General features: G+C 30.2%; 1 protein-coding gene across 3 annotated transcripts; it reads right to left on the bottom strand.

Moving 5' to 3' along the window:
* Window positions 1-534: 534 nt before the first annotated feature.
* Window positions 535-7,986, bottom strand: LOC133824676 (uncharacterized). Of its 3 annotated transcripts, none has more exons than XM_062257640.1 (2): window positions 7,859-7,986; window positions 535-2,189 (listed from the first exon to the last, which is right to left on the bottom strand). In XM_062257640.1, exon 2 carries the CDS (start codon window positions 2,179-2,181, stop codon window positions 832-834), a length of 1,350 nt encoding a protein of 449 aa, XP_062113624.1. In that variant the 5' UTR covers window positions 2,182-2,189; window positions 7,859-7,986; the 3' UTR covers window positions 535-831. The 3 variants fall into 3 exon arrangements, with proteins under 3 accessions (XP_062113624.1, XP_062113623.1, XP_062113625.1); XM_062257639.1 differs by having other exon boundaries at window positions 535-2,226; window positions 7,859-7,980; XM_062257641.1 differs by having other exon boundaries at window positions 535-2,182; window positions 7,859-7,976.
* Between the last annotated feature and the right edge of the window lie 3,970 nt (window positions 7,987-11,956).

Consider the following 11,956-nt stretch of genomic DNA (forward strand, 5'->3'; position numbering starts at 1 on the left):
CCATATTCGAAGTCGTCTCAGCTTTGCAGGCTCGATGTCTAGTCTTGAGACATACTTCAGAATTTACGAGTTCATTCGCTGCGAATCCAGCTTTCGAGGTCACATTTAACATGGCTCGAAATCTGGGTATAACAGAAATAGATGGTTTATTTGTGGTATTCCTGGTCATTGTGATTTGGGCATGAAACTTTCTATTACTATGTGATAAGAGATTATTAGTTTGTAACTTATTGTATTGGGATCAATAATTAATAATAACATGAGATTTGTAACTTAACATCAAAATACTTTTTTACATCTCTATCCTATCTCTTCATCAACTCTTTCTCATCTTTGTCTTTGCCACAGAGTTGAACTCCATATTTTGTGCAATAAATATTCAAAATTATTTTCGTCACTCGGTTGGAGTTAGCCAAAAAGACGTTTAAAATAAATTAAAAATATTGTACACTTTAGTGTCAACAGACTTTGCTGCTCAATTGACCTTGGTAGAAAACTTATTGTGAAATGTTCGACAATTTTTGCAGCATCATATATTTTTGTCATGTCAAGGACCAAAATATCCAATTTATTATCTTATAGTGATACATTATATTCACACAATAATAGCTGTCTTAACATAACATTCACACCAGTGAATCAAACTAATACAAAAAAACAATATTACAATAGACAAACACAATGAAATCACAACACAAGTAAAGCAACGTAATTTCGCAAACAACTCAATCTTCCCCAACATAAAATATTTGTAGTGCACGCAAAAGCCAAATAACCCCATAACAATAGATTAAGTAGAACAAACCGTTGACCATGGTAGGTAGCTAGCTATCACTTTTTGGGATTGATAGCGTACCAAGTTTGAACGGCAGTTAAAGAAAGCACCATTATAGCTGCTATGAGACCTATGATAGCCCATGGGTTACTAAAATATTGTTGATAGACTTGGCTCATCCAAATGGCACACCGTCTCTCGCAATGAGTTTGTATCTTAATCTTGACATCCGAATAATAGTTTACTGGTGGCTCATCGAGTCCCGAGCCCAATGTATTAAACCAATCAGCCACATCTTTATCACTACTGAGACGGTTTTGAAGTACTCTTGATGCTCTTAGCTCCTTAACATCTTGTTCATTATCGATGAGAATATCCATAAATTTTACGTAAGAAGTAATCACATACCGTTTATCATCAATGCCCCTCTCGTATTCGAGAAGTTCCTTTAGCATAAACTTTGTCTTTTCATCCACAATTAATGGAGGAAGTTTAAGATGCCCTTTGAGGTTAAAACACTTACCACTAAAAGATATGTCTGTCAAGCTACGACCACTGGGCTTAAACTCTATCCCTGCTGATTTAAGTTCCTGGACATTGCGAAAAAACCCATTGTTATTAGTAATATCATACCCTGTTGCTACGCGTATGGTATCATCTGGTTTTGGTCTTTGTCGGAAAAAACAAGGGACACATAAAATATTTCCATGAATATTTTCTTCATTTTTTCTACTGTTGTTGGTACAGACAATATTGCCATCGACAGATGTGATTAGCGAGTGGAGAAGGTGGAGGAGGTCAACACGTCGATCTTGAATTTTTATTTGAACAATGTCATTCCATTGTCTGAGACAGTTGCTGGGGCATATAATTGGCGTCGTATTATTCTTGGTGATATTGTTGATGTGAATGAATTTGACAATATCTATTTTCAGTTTGTCTGGGTCATTGCTCAAGTTCACCAACAACTCAAGGACTCGGAAAGGGATTTGACAATATTCTCTTGCAAACAATCTATCTCGGATCTCTCTTCTTTTGACAATACCAATTTTAAAATCTTCTAATTTCTTATGAAGATAGCTATGTATGAATTGTAAAATTGCACATCCATCCAAGAAAAGCATATTGGCCAAAGAACCATCTTCAAAATACCAATCACCACTGGTGTCGAACTTCCTTAAGTCCTGGACATTCTTATTGATTTCATCGAATAAACTCTCTCCTGTCTTGTCATTGCTGAATGAGTTGATGAAATTTCTCGTCATTTTAGATTTCAACTCATCGTCAATGACGAACAGTCTCGTCACATACATACACGTATACATATTTGGGTCAATAGTAGAATCTAGCGACCATTGCGTATTAGATGCAGAAGGGACATCCACATCACCACATTCTCCAGTCATCCTTTACCCTTTAATCGATGATAAGTTAAATGATGCTCCCACATTCTATAGATAATTAAGTTAAATCATTATAAAATATAATTCAAAATGAAATCAGTCAAGGAAAATTCTTGTTATCTTTTTTTAGGAAAAAAATTCTTGCAATCTTGAGTGTGAGTGCATAGAAATAGTGCCTTTTTTTTTACTTCATAATTAATTTTAAAATACATGAATATCTTTATATATTACAGATAAAGAAATTATAAAAAAAAGGTAATAAAATCACCTAAATAAGATAAATAAATTGAATAAAAATAAAAAGTGATAAATGAGACACAATAATTTCTTGTCATATATTTTAAAATTTATATTAAAGTATTTAAATTGCTCCATCATTTATGTTTTCAAAATTATAATTGAAAAATATTGATGTACTTAAATTTATTATATTCTTTTTTATTAATTATTTATTTTATCATTTAACATATTTTGTTTATCCAAACTATGTAATAGTGAAATAACATATAAATATACATATTTTTTTTATTTATTTTTTCATTTAATTTTTTTCATAAGAAATTACTTATTTTAATTACTCTAGCCATTATTAGATAATATATATTTATGTACACATTTTTGTTGGCTTTTAATTTTTTCAAATTAAATAAATATATCAAATAAACTTTTTAATGTATAGTTTCAATTTATATATTTTTTTAATATTTTATTATAGTGAAATTCATACATATTTTTTCTAAAAAAAAATTAGAAAAAAATATTTAATTTTACCATATCTTTATATATAAAAAAAATTGTGTATCTAATACATTCTTGGTTTAACAGTTTTTTAGTTTTTTTAAAACAATAGACATTTTTTTAAAAATATATTATGTCATTATTTTTATAATATATGACATTATTTATATATTTAAAATTTATATGATAACTAAAAAAATATAATAAAAATAAATTAATATATTTTCTAAGTAAAACTAAATATATATATATATATATTCATTTTAAAATTTGTGGTTTGACTATAAAATCAACTTGTTCTATAATAAAGGGGACTATTGGGAGAGAATCCAAAATCTTGTAGGAAAGACTATATGGCATGCGAAGATTCACAACAAGCACAAGTATATGTTAGAATAAACAAAATACATTAAATGATAACAAAATAATTAATAAAAGAAAGAAAAGAACAAATTTAAGTACATAAATATTTTTTTGTTATAGTTTTGAAATCATAATTGATAGAGTAATTTAAATACTTTAATATGAAATTTTAAAATATGTGATGAGAAAATTATTATGGCTCATTTATTATTATTATTATTTTCAATTTATTTACCTTAGTTAGATAACTTTATTACTTTTTATTTTTAAATTTTTTTTTACCTATATATAGATAACATTAAAATTCACAGTGCTAGAAAATAATAATTTTTTTTGTTAAACACACATTAATTATATATTCTCACGTTTACTTAGTTTTATTTAAAAATTATTTTATTTTTTAATTATCATTTAAATTTTAAATAAATAAATAATGTCATATATTATAAAAGAATGACACAAACATACTTAAAAAATTAAGCCAAGACATTGTTTATAGTTTTAAAAGAAATAAATATTATCATAATTTTTATTTAAAAAAATTGTTAAACCAAGAATATGTTAGATACACACCTTTTACGAATAAAAATATGATGCATTCTAGTTTTAAAGAAAAATATTTGATGTTGTTTATTAGTTTTAAATTTAGTGTTCATAATAATTTAAATTTTGATCATTTTCATGTTTTGATTTATATATATATTATATTGTAATTTTAATTTTAAAATTAAATACTTTTTTTTCTAATTATCTTTTAGAAAAAAATATTCAGTATAATAAAATATTAAGAAATTCTAAATTAAAAGTATGAATTTAAAAAATTTATTTGATCAAATTTTTATTATTTAATTAAAAAAAAATTAAAGTGAACAAAAATTTATATATAAATAAATATTATTCAATTAATGGCTAGAGCAATTAAAATAAGTATTTTCTAATTAAAATACTAATTGATAAAATAAGAAATATGTATATTTATGTCTTATGTCACTATTACATATATGTTTGGATAAACAAAATATTTTAAGAGACAAAATAAATAATTAATAAAAGAAAGAAAAAATAAATTTAAACACATAAATATTTTGTGGTTATAGTTTTTAAAACATAATTAATAGAATAATTTAAATACTTTAATATGAATTTTTAAAAAAATGTGATGAAAAATTATTATGCCTTATTTATTATTATTTTTTATTTTTATTTTTAATATATTTATCTTATTTAGATGACTTTATTATTTTTTAAATCTATTTACCTTATTTACATAGCTTTAAAACTAACAGTGTTAGAAAACTATAAAAAAATGTTAAATCTAATCAAAACCAACAATTTCCGTTAAACTCACATTTATAATTTATAAAAATATATAAGGTGCAAGCAACGTGTAATGCACGTTTGCTTAGTTTTATTTAAAAAAATTATTAATTATTTTTATTAAGTTTTTATGATTGTCATGCCAATTTTAAATAAATAAGCAATATTATATATAAAAAATGACATAAACATATTAAAAGAAAAATTAAACCAAATCATTCTATATGGTTTTTTTTAAAATAATAATAATATGATAACATTTTAGATCACAAACTACTATATTTAATGTACAAAACATTCATAATATTATTCAAATCACACATCTCAATGATTGAAGAAGAATCTTGTTTATAATACTTGTTGTTATTTAATATAAGTTAGATTAAGTAATAGAAAATATGTTTTCCTTTTAAATATAAATGATAAAAATTTTAATAAAAATTTAATTATGTATTATATATTATATATTATTATAATAATAATATTTTTATGACATTTGAATTTATATTAATATAATTATGTAGAGTCCAAGAACTTTACTTAGCTAGTTAGATAATAGTAGTAATAGTAATAACTAGTAGTAGTTATAGTATGTTTATTACTGTGGATTTTGGTTCAAGCCGGGATTTAGTTTGAAATTCCTAGCAATAGTTATGGATTTTATAAGTTTAATCTATAGTTTAAGAATATTAATTATAACATAAGGTTTGATTAATATTGCTGGTTATTAATATGATGATTATTATAACCTAAGGTTTAGGTAGAGCCAATAGGATTATGACACTTGTCATATGCAGGATTATTAATGAATCATTATTTTAATAAAGGAAATATAAGACTTAGTCTTCACTGTTAGGAGCATGATATTTATTTAGATATTTAGACTCACAATTTTACTTATTTGTGGATTAGGTTGTTATTTAGATAATTAAATAGATTTTTTTTTCGTAATTTTAGGGTACTGTAACTTCCGACCTATTTTTGACCCAGTTATGTTATAATTAGCTTTCTAACGGTATAAAGATATTCTAAATCGGAGTTCTACAGCTCCAGATATGTTGATTTCACTGTAGGTTAGTTTAGAGTTACGAGATTTAGAAAGTTAGAAGTTAGGATTCTATTTTAAATTTAAATTTAAATTTGGATTATAATTAGAAGATTTTTATTCCTTAGGATTCTATTTTAAATTTAAATTTAAATTTGGATTATAATTAGAAGATTTTTTTTCCTAAAACTTTATAAATAGGACCTAGCACCAAGCCTTTTCATTCATTCTTCAAGCATTGATCAGAGCCTTCTAGGTGCTAGTAAGACTATAGAATGATAAACACTTGGGTTGGGGTTATAAGTGTATTTCGGTTTCGAGGTGTAGTTCGGTCATAGCAATTTCAAAGGTATTCCTATTCTTAGTTCCTTTTCTGTATTGTTTCATTAGTTCTTATAGTTTTTCTCTATTCAATTCCTAACCCAATCTTCTCTATTCTTGGTTAGGCATCTAAGTTCTTCGAACTTGAGATTTCTTATTGGTAAGTATCTTCTCGATGGTTTAGTTCATTCCTCTTCATCTCTTTCTTTTAGAAAACTCACATCTCTATTAATGGTTTTTAGGAGTGTTCCAAAATCCTGACATTGTTCTCATCATCCCGGTATTTTGGTAAGGAAAATAGGCTAGATCTTGTATGTTTGTATGATATGTTATGTTATGTTTAATATGTTATGATAAGTTTATGTTTTTATATGTTATGTTATGATTTACCCTACCTCAAATATTAGACAGGGGACGTAGATGGGTTATCATACACTATATGTGATCTAACCTACCTCAAATATTAGACAGGGGATGTAGATAGTTTATCACATGTCATAATGGCCATTATTAGTATAGTCTTATATAGTATATGTTATGATATGTTTTTAGCATATGTTATGATATGATTCTATGTGTATGTTTATGTGGTTAGTAATTTTTTCATTGCTGGGCATTAGGCTCATTCCTTTATGTTTATATGTGCAGGAAAATAGTTATAGCGGCGGAAAGATTCTTGGCAGCTTGAGGATGTGTATTGAGGCAAGATGGAATCGGTGGATTGCGCGTTCGATTCGAGGATGGAGTTTTTAAGTCTTTTAGTTATGATTTCTATGTATTATTTTTCCGCACTTAATTTTGTAACCAATTTATTTAAATTATGTTTTGTTTTTCAAAACAATGGGATCCCATATCCTAAATGAACTTTTATGTATTTAACCTTTACTTTACAGTTTTTAAATAAAGTTATGGTTATTTCATATGTACGTTTTCTTAAGATTAGTATAGTAGTCATTAATGGTCTAAAGTCTAGAATAGTTGGGTCGTTACAAATTATTGAATATCTAGTTTTGTATTAAATATTTATTTTTAATTAGTTTTAAATGTATATTCTGTTAAATATTTGTATTCCGTTAAAGTTAACAAAACAAACTATCAAAACCAAGAAAAATCGTTAAATATACACTTTTTATATAGAAGATATATATATATAAATATATAATTAAATGTTTATAAATTGCATGTATAAAATAAATACTTTTAATCCATATTTATAGTATAAGATAAACCAATATAAATACACTAATTAGGCATAATATAATAAATAAATATTAAAGAAGAGTAATGACTGGAACACACTAAAATTACATAATTTTTACACACAATGATGTGATCTCAATCACACAATCAAAAGTGATATAGTCTATGCTAAAAAATCTCAATGGTTAAAATTAAATACACATCATAGTGTGTAAAAAAAAATGTGTGCAATTTAAATGTATATATATATATAGCATTTAGTAGACACAAAAGTTAGTGGTTTTGCTACTAGACATAACATTTTTTGCCACTAAATTTTTAGTAACAAATAAAGAACACTACTACCAGATTTTTTGGTAGCTAAATCTTTTTACCAAAAAAGTTCCATAGCAAAAAATATATTCGCTATCAAAAAGATATTATTTGTTATACTAACTAGAAAGCCTTGGACAAAATTTATTTTTATATATACTTTTGTTTACTACTAACTAGGATCAAGCCATCAGTTAAGTACTAAGTATTTGACACTAGAACAAAACATCGAAACCATAAAGAACTTATAACAAAATCGATAGACAAAAAAAATACAATATATGTATATATCCATGAGCATTGAGCATTGAGCAGCAGTAATCAATCAAGAATAAAAGTAAAGAAATTTTAAAAGACAAACATCAAGTAATTAAAAATACTTACAAGATCAAAGCTGAAGAAGATGGAGGGATACAGAACGAAGGTTATGGTCTTAGGGTTTTTAAGTAATTAGGTGCAAACAGGCTCAGGATAACACATAAGAAAGAACCCCTACTCTCAACTATGCCAACAACTATATTTAAAAGGATATAGCCAATGCGTGAACTTTAGTCAAATTTAATGCAGAAATGAGATGAGCACAAACACAGTTGTCACAAAGATGGTAATTAATGAGGAAACCAACTGCTTTAAAGAATTTGATTATAAGAGCCAAAATATATTACAAATGTAGGGCACAGCAATAAGTTATCGCATGGCACAAAAAGGTACACTAAACTTTCAAAGATATAAATTATTACTCAGTGGAGAAGTAAATAGAATTACGACTACTCTTGTGTAGGGTACAACCTTGAAATAAATTCTCTTTCATTTGGGACGAGCGGGCATTGGTTACTGCTCCAACCAACTCTAATAGTGAAAAAAGGCTCTTTCCGAGCGATGAGAGAGATCCAATAACAAATAAAGATACTTTTTAGTCACAACTTTTTAGTCCTAACAAAAAATTATATGTGATCAAAAAATCATACTTAATCACAAGTTGTCACTAATGTAGTTTTAGTCACAATATATTATTTTTCGTAATAAAGTTTGTTGTGACTAAAAATATATTTAGTGACAACAAATTGTGATTTCCGTAATCAATACTTTTAGCTACGGATTTTTTAATGATTACACAAGTAAAATGATTTTTCTTTAGTCACAAATTTTTTACTTATAGTCACAAAATTTATTACCACTAAAACTAATATTTTTTTGTAGTTTGTATGATGCTCACAATAAGACCAAACGTTTTGCAGGTAATCGAGAGGTTCTTTCGATTAGCATAATAGGCATTGTTGAAGTCTATTAGGAAATAATAGTTTTGAAATGTAATTATTTCAAAAAAAAAAAAAATATATATATATATAACATTGTTTATATATCAAATTTTAAGAAGTAAAATATTTTTGTTAAAATATTAATAATAACAAGGGTATATATATATATATTTTTTTTTGGAATAAATTTATTTTATTCCGAATGTATAATATAGGGAGTACAAATTGGGGGAGGAATTTCCTCTAGCCAACAAAACTCATTGTCTAGCCAAAGAGTATGCAAAGATACTCTTGGAAATTAGACAAAATAATTTTCATATCAAAATAACTAATACCCAGATAATTTAATAGGTTGAACTATTGTTTTAAACCAAAAACAATTGAAGAAAAATCAAAGAAATTGCCGCAAGAAGAATATCAAATCTTGAGCATAGAAAAGTCTCTTTTAGTGTCACCAGAGTTTATGCTTGAAAAGTTGATAAGTAAATCTACAATATAAACCAACAAATATAAGTAACTTCTTAAAAGTAAAATAAAAGAAAATCTTTTATAATATAGGAAATCAAGCCAAAGTTCCATCCTTTGGTTTTCCCTCGATTCAAATTTTAAAAATAAAATTAATTTTTAAGTTTAGGGGTCTAATCAAAGGCTACTCTTTGGTTAAACCCCATTAATTTTGTCTAGTGAGATTGAGAGTAATAAAATAACAAAATAACCACATCCAATAATTAAAAATAATCAATTAAGATAGCTAAAATTCCTTTTGACCCAAAGAGAATTGAAGAAAGTCATTAGCAACCTGATTACAGTTTTATAATAGTCAATATTGTGTATTTGACTACCAATTCATCCATCCTACAAACAGGCACAAACAAGCCTACAAATAGGCACAAAAAACAAGCCTAAGAGGCACAAAATATGTGAAAGAGAGCATATACTCAATTTAGGACTTAAGGAGATACATACTTTTTGGCTTTAACAATATCCAAGAGAAAAAATAAGATTCTTGTGCATTGTACCTATATAAGTGAAATAAAGAAACTACAAAAAATATAATTATAAAATAATCACTCTTAATAATAAAAATGATAAAACAATATTAGGTTAATTACAAAATACCAGTTAACTCCCAAATATAAAAACAGAATATTTGTTATCCAATAAATCAGCATTGGTGACGTGGCAAATAATATCTGGACACGTGGCTGACACCTGGAAGCGTCTGCTAGAGTATCGACCAGAAGACACAGTAGACGTAGGGTAAGCCCTCTTACCCACGACCAGTCTGGTCGATGGTTCCGTATACAAGGCAACTTTTATGGGAAGATCTTTATGAATCCCGAATTTATCTCATACAATCTTCTGGATATCCGATTATTCAGGGAAGAATATCTGTAACAATCTCTTATAACCCTCCTTGAGCCTATAAATAGCAAGAGATAGCTCAAAGGAAGGGACCTTTTTTCGCTTTAGAATCATTCAAAACTATAGTAACTCTCCAAGTAAACCTGTATCGTTCTTCAGAGGTGTGTGAAACTCATTGAACCCTGGTTCTTTGATCACCCTTCTAATTCTTATATCAATATCAGTCTAAGTGGACGTAGGTCGTTACCAGATCCTGGGGCCGAACCACTATAAATTATTGTGTTTTCTTTACTTTTGTCATTGCGTTCTTCTCTATACACTCGTTTATATCAACCACGTTTTGACTCCGTGTTAGTTGGACAAATCTTGGGTCAACATTCTGGTGCTTTCGTTGAGAGTTTGATTTATTGCTATTGAGAAAACTAATGGCGAAAGCAGGAAAGAAAACTGGGCAGGCAACCGCTGCTGCACCGTCGAATCCACCACCTCCTCCTCCCCCTGCAAGCATAGCGGAAGATGAGCCACAACTGGATTTTGAAGAAGAGGAACTGGATGACGTGACGCTGAAAAGTACTCTGGGCGCGTTGCAAGAAGAACTGGCTAATCTGAGGGCCAGTCAGGAGACCGCTGCTGAAGTTATGGCGCGGCAGCAACAGGAGATAGAAAGGCAGCGCGCGGAATTGAGCGAAAGATAGGCGGAGGTGGATCGCCGCCAGAACGAAGCCATGGCAGCCCTGGAGGCAGCCTTGCTGTTGGCAAGAAATCAAGCAGCACCTGCCTCGCAGCCTGACCAACCCACGAATGGGCCACCCCAGAAGGGTCCCAATCCTAGCCCACCAATTCAGCCTTCAAGTCCGCAAAGGCCCGAGCAGCCTCAGACACCCCATGAAGATGTCCTGTTGGACCCTGAGGCAAATCCACCATCCCAAGCTGCTCGGGGTAATCCCCCGCAGCAAAGGCAGAATAGGGCCGAGCGTCAGCCTCGTAGTCCTAGACGCCATGAGAATGATGGGCAAAACCCAGCGAACAGAGGTCACTACTCTCCTGGTAACAGGAGGGACTCGGAGCTAGGCTCTGCGGTCCATGGACCCCCACGGCATGATAATGCACGGGGACACCGCGACCAGTGCAGGCCACCCTCTAACGCTCGGGGCGTTTATGCCAGAGACGGGAATAGAGGGAACAGTCAGTCTCGCCACAGCCAGTCAAGGTTCAGAGATGGCCACGGATACAATGAGGCCGACTCAGGCAAGGGAAATGCTGCTGGGAGGAATGGAGAAAGAGGTAAAGGCAGGAGCCAAGTACCTCAAGGTGACCAGCCAAATAGACAAGATGCTGGGGGGCAGCCCAGACAAAATAATGTCTTCAACCGGCTCGGAGGTAGCGAGCAGCGAAGAAGAGAAGAGAACCTGAGAGATGTGCTCAACGATTGTCGCGAGAGGCACGGCGAGAACATCCCCCCAGCCACAGAGGCCACTGCAATTCCTGCCGCAGTGCAGGCCCAGATAGACGCACTCAATCAGGTTGTGCAGCAGCTGGTCGGAGGAAGGACTTCTTACATCGACCACGACAGGAGGAAAGGTACTCCTTTCGTCCAGAGGATAGCTAACGCCGAAACTCCCAGCAAGTTCAAAATTCCTACGCTCCCGAACTTTGATGGATATGGGGACCTAGTCTCGCATGTGAATAAATTTGAGATTCAGATGGACATTCAGAAAGTGTCCGAAGACGCTCGGTGCAGGATCTTCCTTGCAACACTTTCTGAAGCAGCTCAGGAGTGGTTCTTTAAGTTCCCCCCTGCAAGCATAGTTTCCTGGGAAATGTTCGTAAGGGAGTTCTACGGACAGTTCTATGCGGG

Source organism: Humulus lupulus, chromosome 3, assembly GCF_963169125.1.
Source record: "Humulus lupulus chromosome 3, drHumLupu1.1, whole genome shotgun sequence".
NCBI lineage: Eukaryota > Viridiplantae > Streptophyta > Magnoliopsida > Rosales > Cannabaceae > Humulus > Humulus lupulus.

Coding starts and splice junctions, on each gene's coding strand:
- LOC133824676 (XM_062257640.1), bottom strand. CDS start 2,181: ATGACTGGAGAATGTGGTGATGTGGATGTCCCTTCTGCATCTAATACG.